A 23,871-nucleotide genomic window follows, 5' to 3' on the forward strand; every position below is an offset into this window, starting at 1 on the left:
AGACAGAACGCGTCTCCTTTCTGAGCGGTATGATGGCTGCGTGGTCCCATGGTGTTTACACTTGCGTACTATTGTTTGTACAGATGAACTTGGTACCTTCAGGCATTTGGAAATTGCTCCCATAGATGAACCAGACTTGTGGAGGTCTTTGCTGATTTATTTTGATTTTCCCATGATGTCACGCAAAGAGGCACTGAGATTGAAGTTAGACCTTGATGTACATCCACAGGTACACCTCCAATTGACTCAAATGATGTCAATTAGCCTATCAGAAGCTTCTAAAGCCATGACATCATTTTCTGGAATTTTCCAAGCTGTTTAAAGGCACAGTCAACTTAGTGTATGTAATCTTCTGACCCACTGGATTTGTGATGAATTAGTGAATTATAAGTGAAATAATCTGTCTGTAAACAATTGTTGGAAAAATGACTTGTGTCATGCACTAAGTAGATGTCCTAACCGACCTGCCAAAACTATAGTTTGTTAATAAGAAATTTGTGGAGTGGTTGAAAAACAAGTTTTAATGACTCCAACCTAAGTGTATGTAAACTTCAGACTACAACTGTATATTTAGGCAGGGAGTCCCATTGAGACCAAGGTCTTTTTTTCAAAGGAGCTCTGCATGACAAGATTAACATAAACCTCAGGAAATTTGACAACAGAAAGAGAGAGAGAGGGTGTGTGTGGTGTGGCTGGTGGCCAGTGGATCCAGTGTGCAGTCTGGCTGCATTAGCAGGTAATACATGTGGACTTAAACTCTGGGCCGCTCTCTCTCTCCCCCCTCCTTAGTCACTACCTCATATGGGTTGTCACATGGCCCATGGTGCTCTGCTCTCTCTTCCTGCTCATTCAGACCATGCTGATGGCTAAACCATCTGAGTCCCATCTGCTTCATGTTGTGCCCCAAGGCCTCCCTTCCCAACCCTGCTCTATAAATCCACCAATATGGCCGCCGTCTGTCTACCAGGCTTTCCCTCCCCAGCTCCAGCCCCACTCTAAACCCCCCAACCACCCCTAATATGACCGCCATCTGTCTCCCAAGCTTTCCCTCCCCAGCTCCAGCCCCACTCTAAACCCCCCAACCACCCCTAATATGACCACCGTCTGTCTACCAGGCTTTCCCTCCCCAGCTCCAGCCCCACTCTAAACCCCCCAACCACCACTAATATGGCCACCATCTGTCTCCCAGGCCCTCCATCCCCAGCCCCACTCTAAACCCCCCAGCCACCACTAATATGGCCGCCATCTGTCTCCCAGGCCCTCCATCCCCAGCTCCAGCCCCATTCTAAACCCCCCAACCACCCCTAATATGGCCGCCATCTGTCTCCCAGGCCCTCCATCCCCAGCTCCAGCCCGCTCTATAACCCCTTCAATATGGCCACTGTCTGTCTCCTCTCTCTGCTCTCTGGACAGCAGAAACACCTCTGTCCGCTGCATAGGAAATTATTCTCACTTCCAAGTACCTTTTTGAAGTTCTGCCCTATCCTCTTCCCAGGAAGTGAAGAAGCTCACAGCCCTCTGTCTTGCAGACTATAGTCTACCTTTGATTCCCTGTCTCTCCTCCTTGGAGGAGCAGGACAGCTGTCCCCATTCTGCTGGAGATTTGATCTCTCTCCCTCTCTTTCTTACCTCCTGGAACTGTGGTTACTGACTTCTCCTTTCTTTCTGATTGTGAGAGCTCTTAAACCAGCCCCTGTCAGGCCTGCAGTGTAGTCCCTGCTCCAGTGCTGCTCAGAACAGAGGGAGTCAAAGAGGTAGACGACTGGACAGGCTTGGGGGTTGAAATGGTAGGTGGACAGCATTTAAAATGTGTAAACGAGAGAGTGCTCGAGCAGCACCAGTCCAGCTGTTTCTGAGCCCAGAGGTGTGTCTCTGTCTGTCTGGATCTGATTGAGGGAATAGAGGAAAAAGCTCACGCGTCATCGGAAAAGTCTGATCAATGTCTGATCTAGTAGACTGGAACCGCTAGAGTCCTTAAGAATGGAAAATACGTTGAGTGAAGACAACAGAATCAAATAAAAATAGTTTTCCTACACATTTGTCTACTCTTAGCTACTGTAGTTAGTGCTGGCTGTTAGGGTACAGTAGTAGATCAAATCAAATTTATTTATAAAGCCCTTCTTACATCAGCTTATATCTCAAAGTGCTGTACAGAAACCCAGCCTAAAACCCCAAACGGCAAGCAATGCAGGTGTAGAAGCACGGTGGCTAGGAAAAACTCCAGAGAAAGGCCAGAACCTAGGAAGAAACCTAGAGAGGAACTAGGCTATGAGGGGTGGCCAGTCCTCTTCTGGCTGTCCCGGGTGGAGATTATAACAGAACATGGCTAAGATGTTCAAATGTTTATAGATGACCAGCAGGGTCAAATAATAATAATCACAGTGGTTGTCGAGGGTGCAACAGGTCAGCACCTTAGTAGTAAATGTCAGTTGGCTTTTCATAGCCGATCATTCAGAGTATCTCTACCGCTCCTGCTGTCTCAGGAGAGTTGAAAACAGCAGGTCTGGGACCGGTAGCACGTCCGGTGAACATGTCAGGGTTCCATAGCCGCATTTGAAGCTGGAGCAGCAGCACGGCCAGGTGGACTGGGGACAGCAAGGAGTCATCAGGCCAGGTAGTCCTGAGGCTCTCTCTCTCTCAGGCCCTCCTCTGAGAGAGAGAGAGAGAGAGAGAGAGAGATAGAGAGACTTCCGGCGCCGACAGAGATGGCCGCCTCGCTTCCGTTCCTACTTAAATTCACACAGGACACCGGATGAGACAGGAGAAATCCTCCAGATATAACAGACTGACCCTAGTCCCCCGACACAAACTACTGCAGCATAAATACTGGAGGCTGAGACAGGAGGTGTCGGGAGACACTGGCCCCATCCGACGATACCCCCGGACAGGGCCAAAGAGGCAGGATATAACCCCACCCACTTTTCCAAAGCACAGCTCCCACACCACTAGAGGGATATCTTCAACCACCAACTTACCATCCTGAGACAAGACCGAGTATAGCCCACAAAGATCTCCCCCACGGCACAACTCAAGGGGGGGCGCCAACCCAGACAGGAAGATCCGTCAGTGACTCAACCCACTCAAGTGACACACCCCTCCTAGGGACGGCATGGAAGAGCACCAGTAAGCCAGTGACTCAATCCCTGTAATAGGGTTAGAGGCAGAGAATCCCAATGGAGAGAGGGGAACCGGCCAGGCAGAGACAGCAAGGGCGGTTCGTTGCTCCAGTGCCTTTCCGTTCACCTTCACACTCCTGGGCCAGACTACACTCAATCATAGGACCTACTGAAGAGACGAGTCTTCAGTAAAGACTTAAAGGTTGAGACCGAGTCTGCGTCTCTCACATGGGTAGGCAGACCATTCCATAAAAATGGAGCTCTTGGAGAAAGCCCTGCCTCCAACTGTTTGCTTAGAAATTCTAGGGACAGTAAGGAGGGCCTGCGTCTTGTGACCGTAGCGTATGTGTAGGTATGTAAAGTAGGACCAACTCGGAGAGATAGGTAGGAGTAAGCCCATGTAACGTTTTGTAGGTTAGCAGTAAAACCTTGAAATCAGCCCTTGCCTTAACAGGAAGCCAGTGTAGAGAGGCTAGCACTGGAGTAATATGATAACATTTTGGGGTTCTAGTCAGAATTCTAGCAGCTGTGTTTAGCACTAACTGAAGTTTATTTAGTGTTTTATCCGTGTAGCCGGAAAGTAGATTATTACAGTAGTCATTTTTTGGACAGAAAGTTTCTGATTTTTGCAATGTTTTTGCAATGTTACGTAGATGGAAAAAAGCTGTCCTTGAAACAGTCTTGATATGTTCGTCAAAAGAGAGATCAGGGTCCAGAGTAACTCCGAGGTCTTTCACAGTTTTATTTGAGACGACTGTACTACTATCAAGATTAATTGTCAGATTCAACAGAAGATCTCTTTGTTTCTTGGGACCTAGAACAAGCATCTCTGTTTTGTCCAAGTTTAAAAGTAGAACATTTGCAGCCATCCACTTCCTTATGTCTGAAACACAGGCTTCCAGCGAGGGCAATTTTGGGGCTTCACCAAGTTTCATCGAAATGTACAGATATGTGTCATCCGCATAGCAGTGAAAGTTAACATTATGTTTCCGAATGACATCACCAAGAGGTAACATATATAGTGAAAACAATAGTGGTCCTAAAACGGAAGCTTGAGGAACACCGAAATGTACAGTTGATTTGTCAGAGGACAAACCATCCACAGAGACAAACTGATATCTTTCCGACAGATAAGATCTAAACCAGGCCAGAACTTGTCCGTGTAGACCAATTTGGGTTTCCAATCTCTCCAAAAGAATGTGGTGATCGATGGTATCAAAAGCAGCACTAAGGTCTAGGAGCACAAGGACAGATGCAGAGCCTCGGTCTGACGCTATTAAAAGGTAATTTACATCCATGACAAGTGCAGTCTCAGTGCTATGATTGGGTCTAAAACCAGACTGAAACGTTTTGTATACATTGTTTTGTCTTCAGGAAGGCAGTGGGTTGCTGCATAACAGCTTTTTCAAAAAAAATTGAGAGGAATGTGAGATTCGATATAGGCTGACTCGTTTTTTATATTTTCTGGGTCAAGGTTTGGCTTTTTCAGGAGAGGCTTTATTACTGCCACTTTTAGTGAGTTTGGTACACATCAGGTGGATATAGAGCTGTTTATTATGTTCAACATAGAAGGGCCAAGCACAGGATCCAGTATGCAGCTTGAAGTTTTAAAGGCCATGATTAGTTTCATCAATGTGTCAAGAGATACTGTACTAACACACTTGAGTGTCTCCCTTGATCCTAGGTCCTGGCAGAGTTGTGCAGACTCAGGACAACTGAGCTTTGGAGGAATACGCAGATTTAAAGAGGAGTCCGTAATTTGCTTTCTAATGATCATGATCTTTTCCTCAAAGAAGTTCATGAATTTTTCACTGCTGAAGTGAAAGCCATCCTCTTTTGGGGAATGCTGCTTTTTAGTTAGCTTTGCGACAGTATCAAAAATAAATGTTGGATTGTTCTTATTTTCCTCAATTAAGTTGGAAAAATAGGATGGAGCAGCAGTGAGGGCTCTTCGATACTGCACGGTACTGTCTTTCCAAGCTAGTTGGAAGACTTCCAATTTGGTGTGGCACCATTTCCGTTCCAATTTTTTGGAAGCTTGCTTCAGAGCTCGGGTATTTTCTGTATACCAGGGAGTTAGTTTCTTATGACAAATGTTTTTTTTTGTTTTTAGGGGTGCGACTGCATCTAGGGTATTGCGCAAGGTTAAATTGAGTTCCTCAGTTAGGTGGTTAACTGATTTGAGTTGCCAATGACTAGGGTTTTCAATGGTGGAAGGCTTCGGCGTCTCAGACCCCGTAACGGGAGTAGAAGAGACCAGAGAAGGCTCGGCCTCTGACTCGCTGCTTAATGGGGAGAACCGGTTGAAAGTTTCTGTCGGCTGAATGAGCGACACCGGTTGAGCATTCCTGCAGCATTTCCCTCCAGAAGCCATGAGAAAGTTGTCCGGCTGCAGGGACTGTGCGATGGAATTTATACTACTATCTGTACTTACTGGTGGCACAGAAGCTGTTTCATCCTTTCCTACACTGAAATTACCGTTGCCTAACGATTGCGTCAGAAGCTGGGCTTGCAGCATTCTCCTGTGTATTATGAGTACAGCGACTGCATGTTATTGTTACTACTTAGCTTCGGCTGGTGTAGGTCCTGACGAACGACTTCCAGATAAAGCGTCTGGCAGTAGAATGGCCTTACTGAAGAGATCAGTGACTTTGAATGTGGCACTGTCATAGGATGCTACCTTTCCAACAAGTCAGTTCATCATATTTCTGCCCTGCTAGAGCTGCCCCGGTCAACTGTCAGTGCTCTTATTATGAAGTGGAAAGGTCTAGGAGCAACAACAGCTCAGGCGTGAAGTGGCAGGCCACACAAGCTCACAGAACGGGTGCGCCGGGTGCTCACTATAGAGTTCCATACTGCCTTTGGAAGCAACGTCAGTACAATAACTGTTCACTGGGAGCTTCATGAAATGGGTTTCCATGGCCAGCAGCCGTACACAAGCCTAAGATCACCATGTGCAATGCCAAGCATCGTCTGGAGTGGTGTAAAGTTTGTTGCTGTTGGACTCTGGAGCAGTGGAAACGCATTCTCTGGAGTGATGAATAACGATTCACCATCTGGCAGTCCGTCGGACGAATCTGGGTTTGGCGGAAGCCAGGAGAACGTACCTGCCCCAATGTATAGTGCCAACTGTAAAGTTTGGTGGAGCAGGAATAATGGTCTAGGGCTGTTTTTCATGGTTCGGGCTTGGCCCCTTAGTTCCAGTGAAGGGAAATCTTAACACTACAGTATACAATGACATTCTAGACTATTCTGTGCTTCCAATTTTGTGGCAACAGTTTGGGAGGGGCCTTTACTATTTCTGCATGACAATGCCCTCGTGCACAAAGCAAGATCCATACAGAAATGGTTTGTCAAGATCAGTGTGGAAGATCTTGGCTGGCCGGCACAGAGCCCTGACCTCAACTCCTTTGAACACTTTTGGGATGAATTGAAACGCAGACTGCGAGCCACCCAACATCAGAGCCCAGCCTCGCTTATTCTTTGTGGTTGAATGGAAGCAAATCCACACAGCAATGTTCCAACATCTAGTGGAATCCTTCCCAGAAGAGTAGAGGCTGTTATAGAAGCAAAGGTGGGACCAACTCCATATTAATGCCCATGATTTTGGAATGAGATGTTTGATTAGCAGGTGTCCACATACTTTTGGTGATGTAGTGTATGTGAGAATGCTATTCATTTACATTTCAGCTTTCAACACTATTGTTCCCTCCAAGCTCAAAGCCCTGGGTTTGGACACTACCATTCAACTAGATCCCGGACTTCATGACAGGCAGACCACAGGCTGTGAGGATTGGCAACAACACCTCCATACTGACTCTTAATACAGGGGCCCCCAGGGGTGTGTCCTCAGCCCTCTGCTGTACTCCCTGTTTACCCATGAATACAAGGCTTTGCATGACACCAACTCCATCATCAAGTTTGCTGATGACACCACGGTTGTAGACCTGATAACCAAAAACGACAAGTGAGCCTCCTATGGAGGAGGTAAGTGATCTGGTGTGTGGTGCCAGGACAACAACCTCTCCCTCAACAGCAGCAAAACGAAGGAGTTGGTTGTTGACTTTAGGAAGCAGAGGAGGGAACACACCGCAATCTGTATCAACGGGACTGCAGTAGAGAGACAGTTTTCCTTTCTGTCCACATCACAGATGACTTGACATGACTAATAACACCACCACTCTTGTCAAGAAGGCGCACAGCTCCTCTACTTCCTAAGACGTCTGAAGAAATGAGGCATGCCACCCCGCGTCCTCTCCAAGTAGTACTACTGCACCATCGAGAGTGTCTTGACCAATTGCATCACTGCCTGGTACAGAATTTCTCCATCCACGACCTTAATGCCCTGGGGCTGTGTTCCCACCCATCCAGGACATCTACTTGAAACGGTGCCTGAGGAAGTCCCGCAGCATCATCAAGGACTCTACACACCCCAGCCACGAGCTGTTCACTCACTTACCGTCGGGCAGACTGATAGCAACAGGCTCAGAGACAGTTTCTATCTTCAACCCATGAGACTCCTGAACACTTGAACTGGACTGACCACCAGCACTGACTCTCCACACCTTAACACACACACACCGTAACACACACACACACACACACATTCATACTACACACATCACAACTGCTGCTACCAAAATCAAATCATTTTTACTATTGCTAATACTTCTCAATTCAAACACTTGCCCCCCCCCCAATCTCCCTCTCCCCAAAACACATACGTTTCTGTATTATACTTATGCTAAAATGTATTATTCTATTCTACTGAGCCATTTACTTTATGTTCGTATTCTTATATTTTATTATTTCTTATTGTTGAGAATAAACATGCAAGTAAGTATTTTGTTGGAAGGTGAATACCATGTGAATACCATGTGTATCCTGTACATAAGACTTGAAAACACACACCAGCATGGCCATGTGACTGACTGACACCCCATCCTCTATCCAGTGTAATCATGTCAGGCTGAAGGACCTGGGAGCAGAGGCTGACTCTGAGCTGCCATGCAGTGGAATGGTGGTGTGGTTGAGAAATATCCCCCACTCTGGTGTCACTCACATTAAGGGAATGGAGACATGCTACGCTTTCCAAAAACAGACATGAATATGTCTGATTTCTCAATTTTATCTTGTTCTGGTCTTTAGACCACAAACCACAATAATGTTTTTGTTTTAGTAACACGACTCTTACTGTGACTCAGCGGCTTTGTTCTCCTATGGCTCTTGCATGTCATTGTGACACCTGTCTACTTAACCAAACAGGGGAAGAAAACCTTCAATCTGTTTCAATAGGTCCAACAAACACCTGCCTGCCCTGCAGCCTCTCTGCTCTCTGTTCCACCAACACAGCGTCTTTTTAAATCTACGAGGCGTTCGGTTCGCCACACTGTCTGCTGTCGATACTCCCATTCGTCTTCTGCCCGTCTCCCTATTTGACGTGTTGAATTAGCTCATGGCTGGGTAGCCTATTTGTTTAAATGACTTGTTTTATGTGTTGGTGAGGGCTGCGTGTTGTGCCAGGCCTACTATACGCTGCCCTTATCTCCAGTCTGTTCATCAGTGGTTTAATTGGGCCTGGCCGTGTGGTGTTGTGTTATCATGCAGAGCCAGAGTAGTGACACGCGCTGGGGCCTTCTGACCCAGCCTGGTCCCTCTCTAGTCCTCCCCGGCCTGATCTGGCCCGACCCGACCCAGCCCACTGGCCTCAAAGACAGGCAGGTTTTACAGAGCTGAACACCGTGCTCTCTTTCTGCTGGGCCGTTATAAGAGGCGGGGGCTGGGGGCCGAGGGGCAGAGTAAGCACAGGACGTATCTGCCTTTTATACGTGCTGGCGTGCCTCTCCCTGCATGTGTCGGGCAGATTTGTGGCAGGGCCCTCTGAACTCTGGGAATATTAGTATGGCTGTGCTGCCTGGAGGGGACAGGGCTCATTGCAACAGTCTGAGAGGAAGGGAGGGAGGAAAATTACTCGCTCTCTCATTCTCACTTTCTTGGGTTAAAGTACTCACCTACACAGCTGTTCAATGGTCTCACGAGTGGAGCAGCGGTCTATGGCACTGCATCTCAGTGCTAGAGGCGTCACTACAGACCCTGGTTCGATTCCAGGCTGTATCACAACCAGCTGTGATTGGGAGTCCCATAGGGCGCCGCATTATTGGCCCAGTGTCGTTAGGGTTTGTCAATGTAAATACGAATTTGTTCTTAACTGGCTTGCCTAGTTAATTAAAAAGTACGATGGCATCACGAGTTATGACTGTCTTATGAGCTATCTCCGTTGAGTCAGTCACCTGCTCTGCCACCCACATCAGGTAAATAAATACTTCTGGATTTTGGCATCTACTTCCCCAGAGTCAGATGAACTGGTGGATACTATTTTTATGTCTGTGTGTAGTTTGAAGGAAGTTGCTAACTATCGGCATCGCAATTGCTAACTAGCGTTAGCGCAATGACTGGAAGTCTATGGGTAACTGCTCATTACGCTAATGCTGGTTAGCATTGGACACCAAGACATACAAATGGTCTCCACCAGTTCATCTGACTCTGTAGAAGTAGTTAAAAGGCCTCATTGCCAAAATCCCTAAGTATCATTTTAACTTCACCCCGTCTCAATCACTGGATTTACCTTATCATCCCACGTCTGCCCCTGTATCAGTGTTAGTTGGATACACACACACACACTCCCTCTCTCCCAGGAGTGTGTCAGGAGTGTGTGAACAGTCTTCCTCAGCCCTCCCATCATAAATGGCTTATCAATATAAATCTGACCATATGCGGCTTTCAGGCACTCCATCATTGCCAGATGGACTGACACACATACACACAGACACACTGCCAGAGGTGTAAAACGTGTGCATAAATCAGTGGTGGATCAGGGGCTTCTGGGAAGCCATCTCTCTAGCAGCAGTCTGGAAATGTTGAATTCATCTCAACCCTAATAGAAGACAGGTGTCTGGTATAGTGATCCTCTCCACTGAAACCAATGCTCTCTTCTTGCCATGAAGCTCACAGCACAGCTTGGGTAAGTACAGTATGTTCCTCATAACAAATATGTCTGCCAAGCTGAGAGAGAAACAAAGATGGGGAGAGATGTCTGAGGGATACCTGAGTGAGAGAAAAGTACTGTCTGACAGACATTGAGAACCTATCATTGGGTTTAGCTGTTTTCTATCCAGAAGTAGCCTATAAAGAGCTCTATCCAGAAGTAGCCTATAAAGAGCTCTGTCCAGAAGTAGCCTATAAAGAGCTATATCCAGAAGTAGCCTATAAAGATCTCTATCCAGAAGTAGCCTATAAAGAGCTCTATCCAGAAGTAGCCTATAAAGAGCTCTATCCAGAAGTAGCCTATAAAGAGCTCTATCCAGAAGTAGCCTATAAAGAGCTCTGTCCAGAAGTAGCCTATAAAGAGCTCTGCCCAGAAGTAGCCTATAAAGAGCTCTATCCAGAAGTAGCCTATAAAGAGCTCTATCCAGAAGTAGCCTATAAAGAGCTCTATCCAGAAGTAGCCTATAAAGAGCTCTATCCAGAAGTAGCCTATAAAGAGCTATATCCAGAAGTAGCCTATAAAGAGCTCTGTCCAGAAGTAGCCTATAAAGAGCTCTGTCCAGAAGTAGCCTATAAAGAGCAATATCCAGAAGTAGCCTTCAAAGAGCTCTATCCAGAAGTAGCCTATAAAGAGCTATATCCAGAAGTAGCCTATAAAGAGCTCTGTCCAGAAGTAGCCTATAAAGAGCTCTGTCCAGAAGTAGCCTATAAAGAGCTATATCTAGAAGTAGCCTATAAAGAGCTCTGTCCAGAAGTAGCCTATAAAGAGCTATATCTAGAAGTAGCCTATAAAGAGCTATAGCCAGAAGTAGCTTATAAAGAGCTCTGTCCAGAAGTAGCCTATAAAGAGCTATATCCAGAAGTAGCCTATAAAGAGCTCTGTCCAGAAGTAGCCTATAAAGAGCTCTGTCCAGAAGTAGCCTATAAAGAGCGATATCCAGAAGTAGCCTATAAAGAGCTCTGTCCAGAAGTAGCCTATAAAGAGCTCTGTCCAGAAGTAGCCTATAAAGAGCTCTATCCAGAAGTAGCCTATAAAGAGCTCTGTCCAGAAGTAGCCTATAAAGAGCTCTGTCCAGAAGTAGCCTATAAAGAGCTCTATCCAGAAGTAGCCTATAAAGAGCTCTGTCCAGAAGTAGCCTATAAAGAACTCTATCCAGAAGTAGCCTATAAAGAGCTATATCCAGAAGTAGCCTATAAAGAGCTCTGTCCAGATGTAGCCTATAAAGAGCTCTATCCAGAAGTAGCCTATAAAGAGCTCTGTCCAGAAGTAGCCTATAAAGAACTCTATCCAGAAGTAGCCTATAAAGAGCTCTGTCCAGAAGTAGCCTATAAAGAACTCTGTCCAGAAGTAGCCTATAAAGAGCTCTATCCAGAAGTAGCCTATGAAGAGCTATATCCAGAAGTAGCCTATAAAGAGCTATATCCAGAAGTAGCCTATAAAGAGCTCTATCCAGAAGTAGCCTATAAAGAGCTCTGTCCAGAAGTAGCCTATAAAGAACTCTATCCAGAAGTAGCCTATAAAGAGCTATATCCAGAAGTAGCCTATAAAGAGCTCTGTCCAGATGTAGCCTATAAAGAGCTCTATCCAGAAGTAGCCTATAAAGAGCTCTGTCCAGAAGTAGCCTATAAAGAACTCTATCCAGAAGTAGCCTATAAAGAGCTCTGTCCAGAAGTAGCCTATAAAGAACTCTGTCCAGAAGTAGCCTATAAAGAGCTCTATCCAGAAGTAGCCTATGAAGAGCTATATCCAGAAGTAGCCTATAAAGAGCTATATCCAGAAGTAGCCTATAAAGAGCTATATCCAGAAGTAGCCTATAAAGAACTCTATCCAGAAGTAGCCTATAAAGAGCTCTGTCCAGAAGTAGCCTGTAAAGAGCTCTGTCCAGAAGTAGCCTATAAAGAGCTATATCCAGAAGTAGCCTATAAAGAGCTATATCCAGAAGTAGCCTATAAAGAGCTCTATCCAGAAGTAGCCTATAAAGAACTCTATCCAGAAGTAGCCTATAAAGAGCTATATCCAGAAGTAGCCTATAAAGAGCTCTGTCCAGAAGTAGCCTATAAAGAGCTCTGTCCAGAAGTAGCCTATAATGAGCTCTGTCCAGAAGTAGCCTATAAAGAGCTATATCCAGAAGTAGCCTATAAAGAGCTCTGTCCAGAAGTAGCCTATAAAGAGCTCTGTTGGAGTGAAGTGAGCATGACACCCAGAGAAGCAGTAGCAGTGTGAGGGCTAGAGGAGGGGCTAGAGGAGGGTTAGGCTGGTTGGTGTATGTCTGTCCAGACCCAGACTGATACACTATTAAATTAGGATGAGTTTGTCTTGGTAATACTGTCCAATTGAGCTTCAGAGACATTAATAAATGCTGTTGTTGGTAGGATCAACGGGGGTGACATTTTGTGTGTGTGTGTGTCCGCTCTCCGTCCAGCAGGCAGTGACATTGATTTCCTCTCCCTGTAACGTCCTGTGTGAGCTGATAGATAGTTTCCAGTGGCAGCCTTCTGTCTCACTGACAGACTATTTTGATCCCCATCTCTCCTTCTTTCATCCCTCCATCCCTGAGCTCCAGACCACAGCCCTCTCATTTATTAATCATCACCACTGATCTCAGAGGGAGTGTGTGTGTGTGTGTGTGTAGAAGAAGAAGGAATTAGAGGGGGAGAGAAATGGAAGGAGAGAGAACCAGGCCCTGGCTTTAAGTATACACTTTCTCCACATCCATCTCACTAGCTTCATATCTGCATCTCTTCACCCCTCCATCTCGCCATGGTCCAGATCCAAGAGATCCCGTCTGTGTGGACGACATGACGTCATGCAGCTCAGCTCAGGAGAGAGAGAGAGCACTAAGCATGGCTCTGCTGTGAAATAAGGATACTCATGACATCATTCACTTTTCCAACGTGTTATGTAATGGATTGCAGTATGAGAATCATTGTGACCTTTGACCATGTAAAGCCATGGTGAAGTCACAACTCCAAAAGGAAATACTAATTTGGTCGTGTACCAAGTACCGAGTCTTATCGTCCTTATCAAGGTGTTTGATAGAGGCTTTTGGTTTGACATTTTGACATCATCTTTGAGATGATTATCTGTCAGAGTTGTTGTAAATATGATGTATTGATTGATAATGACATGCTATATATGTTTATCACATTTGAGTTTTCTATTTTCAGATCCCGTTCTCTCTGGTCCAGTTTCCACTGTGGGAGTATTTAAAGGTATGGATCCTCATCTGTCTCTCTGTGCTGTAATGTGTCCCTGTAATGAAGGTGCCATAAAGTCGTAATAGGATGCTTATGTTCTGACACATTTACAGTGGAGTCGGCCCGACTTGGCCATGTCTCCTCGGCAGTAGAGGTTGGGAAATGACTGCCTCGTTTAATGGGTCACCACGGCTACCATCAAATGGAGCTGCAATTAGTCATCTCCTAGTGTGGTCAACTCCCTCTCTCTCGCTCTGTTCCTCTCCCGCGCTATATCTCTCTATCGCTCCTTCTCCATTGTCTGGTCTTGGACACATAAAAGCTGTTTTTCTTTGAAAGCGTTTGTGAGAGTGACATCATGTCTCCGGGGGCGCGGGCAGCAGAACATTCCATTAACGTTAGGCCCAAACGGGCAGTGCAGCGTGGACTGACCAGGAGGGGAGGGAGGGGGGTCAATAGACCACACAGCTGTGCGGGAGCGGGGGACGGAACTGCACCCCCCCACCCCCTGCTGCAGAGTAAGACGTGTAATTCACAAGCCCCTCTTTGTCACAATCTCAAAGGCCTTCACTCCAGGCTATCTGCACACACCCATTAGGAAAAAGTTTAACTGGACAGGCCAGCTCTGGAATCTGGCCCCTCTCCCCAAACTCCGCTCTCCCCTCCTCTCTCTTGTCCCCTCTGCCCATCTACCCTTCTATCCTATCTCCTCTCTACCCTCTCCTCTCGCCTACCGGCCTTAATGAGTTGTAGTCTCTCCTGGAGATCCCTGGCCTGAAAACCATAAAAGCATAGAGGGGACAACAGAGAGAACCTCAAGCTTCACTTAGAAAAATGAATAGCTAGCTCATGGTTAAATGTATTTTTTGGCTGTTTGGAGAGCCAGGAGACTGGTTAATGTGTGTTAATGTGTATGTCTGTGTGTGGCATTCTCACCCTGAGCTCCACATCTGCTCTGGGGTAGAAATGTGCTGCTTTACGTCTTTTTATTTGAGTTTCATACGGAGCCAGCAGCACAGCTGTCAGCAGACACCCAGAGCTCCTCACACATCACCCAACCAGTACAGACCAACAGAGACCTTCCTCATCCCATTAACATGCTATGGGATCAATCTATACTAAGAAATACAATATATATACAATCTATACAAACGTTCATGCTAATATCTCACTGACATCAATGCATGATTTTATGTTAAACTTGCACACACATTTCACAAGTTAGGATTTAGTCCCTATGTCAATCGAATTCACTCAACAAATGAGCCAGAGCAATCAGCAAACCAACACTACGTACCTTTTAACCACCAGATCCATTAAAACATCCCCAACACACACACTGTCTTCCTCCCATAGCCCACCAAACCAACACTACGTACCTTTTAACCACCAGATCCATTAAAACATTCCCAACACACACACTGTCTTCCTCCCATAGCCCACCAAACCAAGACGGACCCTCTACCTATACCTTTTAACCACCAGATCCATTAAAACATCCCCAACACACGCTGTCTTCCTCCCATAGCCCACCAAACCAACACTACGTACCTTTTAACCACCAGATCCATTAAAACATCCCCAACACACACACTGTCTTCCTCCCATAGCCCACCAAACCAACACTACGTACCTTTTAACCACCAGATCCATTAAAACATCCCCAACACACACACTGTCTTCCTCCCATAGCCGACCAAACCAACACTACGTACCTTTTAACCACCAGATCCATTAAAACATCCCCAACACACACTGTCTTCCTCCCATAGCCCACCAAACCAACACTACGTACCTTTTAACCACCAGATCCATTAAAATATCCCCAACACACGCACTGTCTTCTTCCCATAGCCCACCAAACCAACACTACGTGCCTTTTAACCACCAGATCCATTAAAACATCCCCAACACACACACTGTCTTCCTCCCTAGCCCACCAAACCAACAGTACGTACCTTTTAACCACCAGATCCATTAAAACATCCCCAACACACACACTGTCTTCCTCCCATAGCCGACCAAACCAACACTACGTACCTTTTAACCACCAGATCCATTAAAACATCCCCAACACACACACTGTCTTCCTCCCATAGCCCACCAAACCAACACTACGTACCTTTTAACCACCAGATCCATTAAAACATTCCCAACACACACACTGTCTTCCTCCCATAGCCCACCAAACCAAGACGGACCCTCTACCTATACCTTTTAACCACCAGATCCATTAAAACATCCCCAACACACGCTGTCTTCCTCCCATAGCCCACCAAACCAACACTACGTACCTTTTAACCACCAGATCCATTAAAACATCCCCAACACACGCTGTCTTCCTCCCATAGCCCACCAAACCAACACTACGTACCTTTTAACCACCAGATCCATTAAAACATCCCCAACACACACACTGTCTTCCTCCCATAGCCGACCAAACCAACACTACGTACCTTTTAACCACCAGATCCATTAAAACATCCCCAACACACACTGTCTTCCTCCCATAGCCCACCAAACCAACACTACGTACCTTTTAACCACCAGATCCATTAAAATATCCCCAACACACGCACTGTCTTCTTCCCATAGCCCACCAAACCAACACTACGTGCCTTTTAACCACCAGATCCATTAAAACATCCCCAACACACACACTGTCTTCCTCCCTAGCCCACCAAACCAACAGTACGTACCTTTTAACCACCAGATCCATTAAAACATCCCCAACACACACACTGTCTTCCTCCCATAGCCGACCAAACCAACACTACGTACCTTTTAACCACCAGATCCATTAAAACATCCCCAACACACACACTGTCTTCCTCCCATAGCCCACCAAACCAAGACGGACCCTCTACCTATACCTTTTAACCACCAGATCCATTAAAACATCCCCAACACACGCTGTCTTCCTCCCATAGCCCACCAAACCAACACTACGTACCTTTTAACCACCAGATCCATTAAAATATCCCCAACACACACACTGTCTTCCTCCCATAGCCCACCAAACCAACACAACGTACCTTTTAACCACCAGATCCATTAAAACATCCCCAACACACGCTGTCTTCCTCCCATAGCCCACCAAACCAACACTACGTACCTTTTAACCACCAGATCCATTAAAATATCCCCAACACACACACTGTCTTCCTCCCATAGCCCACCAAACCAACACTACGTACCTTTTAACCACCAGATCCATTAAAACATCCCCAACACACGCTGTCTTCCTCCCATAGCCCACCAAACCAACACTACGTACCTTTTAACCACCAGATCCATTAAAACATCCCCAACACACGCACTGTCTTCCTCCCATAGCCCACCAAACCAACACTACGTACCTTTTAACCACCAGATCCATTAAAACATCCCCAACACGCACTGTCTTCCTCCCATAGCCCACCAAACCAACACTACATACCTTTTAACCACCAGATCCATTAAAATATCCCCAACACACACACTGTCTTCCTCCCATAGCCCACCAAACCAACACTACGTACCTTTTAACCACCAGATCCATTAAAACATCCCCAACACACACACTGTCTTCCTCCCATAGCCCACCAAACCAACACTACGTACCTTTTAACCACCAGATCCATTAAAATATCCCCAACACACACACTGTCTTCCTCCCATAGCCCACCAAACCAACACTACGTACCTTTTAACCACCAGATCCATTAAAATATCCCCAACACACACACTGTCTTCCTCCCATAGCCCACCAAACCAACAGAGCTAATTACAAACATGTCCATCACCACATAAGTCTACACCACACACACACACAGTAGAAGGAGGATGAGGTAGGTCTATTTTGACCAGGCATATTTCCCTCTTATTAGTCATTCAGGAGGGAGAAGTGGAGAGGCTTCCCACCATGCAGGCCTTTGATGTGGAAAACAAAGTCCCCCTTTCTGCAACCTAATGGAATAAATATGACACATCCTCTCCCTGCTCTCCCAAATCTACATGTGTGTTTATGTTTGAACGTGTGTGTATACACGTGTGTGTGTGCGTTTATTTTCAGCAAACTTAACATGTGTAAATATTTGTATGAACATAACAAGATTCAACAACTGAGACATAAACTGAACAAGTTCCACACACGTGATTAACATAAATGGAATAGTGTGTCCCTGAACAAACGGGGGGTCAAAATCAAAACTAACTGTCAGTATCTGGTGTGGCCACCAGCTGCATTAAGTACTGCAGTGCATCTCCTCAAGGACTGTACCAGATTTGCCAGTTCTTGCTGTGAGATGTTACCCCATTCTTCCACCAAGGCACCTGCAAGTTCCCGGACATTTCTGGGGGGAGTGGCCCTAGCCCTCACCCTCCGATCCAACAGGTCCCAGGCGTGCTCAATGGGATTGAGATCCGGGATTGAGATCCGGGCTCTTCGCTGGCCATGGCAGAACACTGACATTCCTGTCTTGCAGGAAATCACGCACAGAATGGGCAGTATGGCTGGTGGCATTGTCATGCTAGAGGGTCATGTCAGGATGAGCCTGCAGGAAGGGTACCACATGAGGGAGGAGGATGTCTTCCCTGTAACTCACAGCGTTGAGATTGCCTGCAATGACAACAAGCTCAGTCCGATGATGTTGTGACACACCGCCCCAGACCAAGACGGACCCTCTACCTATAAATCTATCCCGCTCCAGAGCACAGTCCTCGGTGTAACGCTCATTCCTTCGACAATAAACGCGAATCCGACCATCATCCCTGGTGAGACAAAACTGCGAATCGTCAGTGAAGAGCACTTTTTGCCAGTCCTGTCTGGTCCAGCAACGGTGGGTTTGTGCCCATAGGCAACGTTCTTGCAGGTGATGCCTGGTGAAAACCTGCCTTACAACAGGCCTACAAGCCCTCAGTCCAGCCCCTCTCAGCCTACTGCTGACAGTCTGAGCACTGGTGGAGGGATTGTGTGTTCCTGGTGTAACTCGGGCAGTTGTTGTTGCCATCCTGTCCCGCAGGTGTGATGTTCAGATGTACAGATCCTGTGCAGGTGTTGTTACACGTGATCTGCCACTGCGAGGACGATCAGCTGTCCGTCCTGTCTCCCTGCAGCGCTGTCTTAGGCGTCTCACAGTACAGACATTGCAATTTATTGCCCTGGCCACATCTGCAGTACTCATGCCTCCTTGGAGCATTCCTAAGGCACGTTCACACAGATGAGCAGGGACCCTGGGCATCTTTGTTTTGGTGTTTTTCAGAGTCAGTAGAAAGACCTCTTTAGTGTCCTAACTGTGACCTTAATTGCCTACTGTCGGTAAGCTGTTAGTGTCTTAACAAACGTTCCACAGGTGCATGTTCATTCATTGTTTAAGTATGGGAAACAGTGTTTAAACCCTTTACAATGAAGATCTGTGAAGTTGTTTGGATTTTTACAAATTATCTTTGAAAGACAGGGTCCTGAAAAAGGGACATTTATTTTATTTATTTGTAATTTTTCCATGCTGTTCCTCAATTGCCTGCCCCTTTATGAAATCATCCCTGCTTCGTCTGTTCTATGACAAGCAAACTGTTACAATGTGTTTTCAAGAAGGGCCAGCAATTATCTGTTGGCCTTGGGCCGAACCTTCAGCCCAACTACATCCAGAACTCCACACCAGAATCCAACACAACCAAACAGCATTCAGACCTGCCATGCTCACCAACGTTGCGGAGAGAGGGAAAGGATGGCATGATGGTTGTTTTATAGCAGCAGCTAGGAAACCCCAAACAAGACAAGTATAGGTTGTGTAATTAGCTAGCGGTGAGGTATTGTGTAATTAGTTGGGGTTCTAGTCCATCCTGTTTTATATGACATTAGCCCAGATAGTGCCTTCTGTCACAATATTTGAACATAAACACAGAAATATGGAACACAGAGGCCTGAACTGATCCAACATAAGCTCAACACTCAACGTCAACAAAACAAAGGAGATGATCATGGATTTCAGGAAACAGCAGAGGGAGCACCCCCCCATCCACATCGAAGGGACAGTAGTGGAGAGGGTAGAAAGTTTTAAGTTCCTCAGCGTACACATCACGGACAAACTGAATTGGTCCACCCACACAGACAGCGCGGTGAAGAAGGCGCAGCAGCCCTCAGAAAGCACTCACAAACTTTTACAGATGCACAATCGAGAGCATCCTGTCGGGTTGTATCACCGCCTGGTACGGCAACTGCTCCGCCCACAACCATAAGGCTCTCCAGAGGGTAGTGAGGTCTGCACAACGCATCACCGGGGGCAAACTACCTGCCCTCCAGGACACCTACACCACCCGATGTCACAGGAAAGCCATAAAGATCATCAAGGACAACAACCACCCGAGCCACTGCCTGTTCACCCCGCTGTCATCCAGAAGGCAAGGTCAGTACAGGTGCATCAAAGCAGGGACCGAAAGACTGAAAAACAGCTTCTATCTCAAGGCCATCAGACTGTTAAACAGCCACCACTAACATTGAGTGGCTGCTGCCAACATACTGACTCAACTCCAGCCACTTTAATATTGGAAAAATTGATGTAAAAATGTATCACTAGCCACTTTAAACAATGCCACTTAATATAATGTTTACATTCCCTACATTACTCATCTCATATGTATATACTGTACTCTATACCATCTACTGCATCTTGCCATCTTTATGTAAGACATGTATCACTAGCCACTTTAAACAATGCCACTTTTATATGTTTACATACCCTACATTACTCATCTCATATGTATAAACTGTACTCTATACCATCTACTGCATCTTGCCTATGCCGTTCTGTACCATCACTCATTCATATATTTTTATGTACATATTCTTTATCCCTTTACACTTGTGTGTATAAGGTAGTTGTTTTGAAATTGTTAGGTTAGATTACTCGTTGGTTATTACTGCATTGTCGGAACTAGAAGCACAAGCATTTCGCTACACTCACATTAACATCTGCTAACCATGTGTATGTGACAAATAAAATTTGATTTGAAGCTCCATGGTGAATATAACTCCATAAGCTCCATGGTGAATATAACTCCATAAGCTCCATGGTGAATATAACTCCATAAGCTCCATGGTGAATATAACTCCATAAGCTCCATGGTGAATATAACTCCATAAGCTCCATGGTGAATATAACTCCATAAGCTCCATGGTGAATATAACTCCATAAGCTCCATGGTGAATATAACTCCATAAGCTCCATGGTGAATATAACTCCATAAGCTCCATGGTGAATATAACTCCATAAGCTCCATGGTGAATATTGAATAAATGTTGTTCCTTCCACATTTGGCAAGATAGTATAGACTGCAGACAGCTCTCTTCAGCATTGTCCATGCTGTTCCCTCTTCACTTGGATGAGGCCTAACCCCCATGAACATGTTCAAAAAACAGAGCTTAGCTTCTCTTCTCTACTGACCGAGTGAGTCAATTAGTTCACATATGAGTACAGCATAACTTTATCAGCCAGGGTTCTTCTGCTGAGCAGAGGAGTTTTGGGGACCTTTACTGCACTTTTTTCTTGTCTTTCCCTTTCCCCTTCCCCCTCTCTTTCTGTCCCGTAATGTGCTTGGGAAAAGAGCGAATGACATCATTCTGGAGATGGCGAGGGGAACACAGAAATAGCCGCGCAGTTTGGTTCCCAGCCCCAGGCCGATTCCGATGAGGTTTGGGATGTGTTTTTAATGCGTCTGATAACTTGAATAACCACCCCCTCTTTCTCCCTCTCACTATCTCTCTTCCTCTCTCTTTCTCTCTCTCTCTCTTCTTTCGCTCTCCTCTCAGACTCAGTGGTCACGGAGGCAAGGTCACACTCTCTACTCTTGGCAGGCTGCAGTGTGCGGAGCTTTTGCAGGTGCAGAGGATTATATGCTGCTTTGGGAAAGGCAGAGAGGGAGGGAGGATGGTAGAGGGCCAGGAATATAGAAAGTTTAACCAAGCCACATTCCTGAAGAATTCTACACCGGTTGCCTCGGTTGGCACAGTGTCTTTTACCTGCGTCAGAGGCCTGGAAAGACAAGAGACCGTTGGAAAAAAAGAGAAAGCACTTTTGATTGATTGAATGTTTTTGCTGTAGATAGAGGTAAAGTTATTGGTCGATTGACTCACTCTGTCAGTAAGTGCTGCACACATAGAGGGCTAGGTTTCAGTGTTGTGCCTCAGCACAGATGAGCATCAGTGGAATGGAAGAAAGGAGGAGAAGAGACGGGAGTCCAGGAGGGGGGAGAAGGCACTGGGGCCCATGCAGCTGTCTGACATCCTGAGCAATGAGGCCTGAAGCAGTCTCAGGCAGAGAGAGAGAGAAACCGAGAGGGAGGGGGAACAAAATAGTGAGGAAGAGAGAGGCGGAGAGTGTGAGAGAGTACATGAGTAACAGAGAGGGAGAGATGGATACAGAGACAAAGAGAGAGAGAGACTAAGAGAGAAAGAGAGACAGTTGGGCCATAACTCTTTAGTCTGCGTGACAGGCCAGACAAAAAGCAGATTTGTAGGAGCTGAGGGCTGGGGCTGAGGACACTGCACCCTGAGGACCGTAGACATGGCCACAAGCCACCCCACCTGGAGCAAACACACACTGGGGAGGAGAGGGGGGGTGGAAGGGCAGTTGGAGAGGAGAGAGAGAGGAAATATGGGGGGTGTAGTAGAGGGAGAGAAATTGAGAGGTGAGGAGTAGAGATGGAAGAAGAAAGGAGGTAGAAGAGATGGGGGAGGAGAGAGAAAGCCAGGATGACAGAGGGGGAGACGGTGTAATCTCTGAGTCTGAGTTGAGTTGAATTCCCCACACAACAGAGGACCAAGAGGGATGCTCAGGTTTCACTCGACTTCCCCACATCATGCCTTATAAAGTATGTGATCCAGTCAGCATAGGAAATAGTCACACTTCATATATTACTCTACTTGTGCGGAAGGCTAAGAGACACATAATGGCACTGTCTCTCATCTTCTATGAACCGCCTGTTGAATCGACACTTTCATTGCCAGACCACAAAGCTGGATTACTTAATTGACTGATTTTACTTATTGACTGATTTTACTTAATTGACTGATTTTTAAACAGGGACATAATGGGCTACTGAAGAGCAGTGAGGGAGAGGAGCTGATGCTTGGCCTTGCTTGTAATGTCGATCACATCATGTGATTTTACACCAGTTCTAGATCCCAAACCCAAAGCGACCCGGCTTTTTAGATTTGCATGGATACCATATGCTTTGAGGGACACCCAAGTATCGTAGAATCCAGTATGTTTTATCAACACAGAGTCTACAGTATACTTGGTGAGGGTTGGGAAAATGATGTCAGAGAAGTCAGCAACATACTAGTCAAATTCATACTCATTCTCAGAACAGTGCTTACAACAATGGTAAAAGTCCCAAAGCATATAGAGATGGTTATTGTAAACCTCTTATAACATTTAAATGTATGACAGTTACATGGCCAAGCATCAGCTCCTCTCCCTCACTGCTCTTCAGTAGCCCATTATGTCCCTGTTTACTGACAGCAGTTGCTATGTAATGTAGACTGGACGATAGTCAGTCAGACAGACAGACACTGAGAGGGTGTAGGGGTTTTGGCACTCTCCTCCTCTCCTCTCAGTGGGGACACCCCTGGAACCTTCAGTGTGTGGGCCTCCAAACTTGGCCTGGGTTTAGATTGGGGGGGGGGGGGGGGGGGGGGGGGTAACCACTCCTGTAGCTCTGCATAAAGAAAAGCAGCCGGGGTGGGTGGAGGGGGGGGTGAGACTGACAGACCGACAGTGTGTGTAGTGTTTAGTGAGGCGTGGGCCTGACTGACAGGGTGGGTGGAGGGGGGGTGAGACTGACAGACCGACAGTGTGTGTAGTGTTTAGTGAGGCGTGGGCCTGACTGACAGGGTGGGAGGAGGGGGGATGAGACTGACAGACAGAGACAGACAGACCGACAGTGTGAGTAGTGTTTAGTGAGGCGTGGGCCTGACTGACGGGGTGGGAGGAGGGGGGTGTGAGACTGACAGACAGAGACAGACAGACCGACAGTGTGTGTAGTGTTTAGTGAGGCGTGGGCCTGACTGACAGGGTTGGAGGAGGGGGGGTCAGACAGAGACAGACAGACCGACAGTGTGAGTAGTGTTTAGTGAGGCGTGGGCCTGACTGACGGGGTGGGAGGAGGGGGGGTGAGACTGACAGACAGAGACAGACAGACCGACAGTGTGAGTAGTGTTTAGTGAGGCGTGGGCCTGACTGACGGGGTGGGAGGAGGGGGGTGTGAGACTGACAGACAGAGACAGACAGACCGACAGTGTGTGTAGTGTTTAGTGAGGCGTGGGCCTGACTGACAGGGTTGGAGGAGGGGGGGTCAGACAGAGACAGACAGACCGACAGTGTGAGTAGTGTTTAGTGAGGCGTGGGCCTGACTGACGGGGTGGGAGGAGGGGGGGTGAGACTGACAGACAGAGACAGACAGAGACCGACAGTGTGAGTAGTGTTTAGTGAGGCGTGGGCCTGACTGACGGGGTGGGATGAATAGTGCATCT

At 46.6% G+C, this 23,871-nt stretch overlaps 1 protein-coding gene across 1 annotated transcript in view; it reads left to right on the plus strand.

Annotated features, from left to right (window-relative positions):
• The window catches only part of LOC139371218 (solute carrier family 25 member 26), a 75,685-nt gene that overhangs the window by 38,784 nt on the left and 13,030 nt on the right, over positions 1-23,871 (plus strand). The window contains exons 6-7 of the mRNA XM_071111421.1: positions 13,329-13,373; positions 21,148-21,217. Coding sequence (XP_070967522.1) covers positions 13,329-13,373; positions 21,148-21,217 — 115 coding nt within the window. The remainder of the gene's footprint in view (positions 1-13,328; positions 13,374-21,147; positions 21,218-23,871) is intronic.

Source organism: Oncorhynchus clarkii, chromosome 17, assembly GCF_045791955.1.
Source record: "Oncorhynchus clarkii lewisi isolate Uvic-CL-2024 chromosome 17, UVic_Ocla_1.0, whole genome shotgun sequence".
Classification (NCBI taxonomy): Eukaryota; Metazoa; Chordata; class Actinopteri; order Salmoniformes; family Salmonidae; genus Oncorhynchus; species Oncorhynchus clarkii.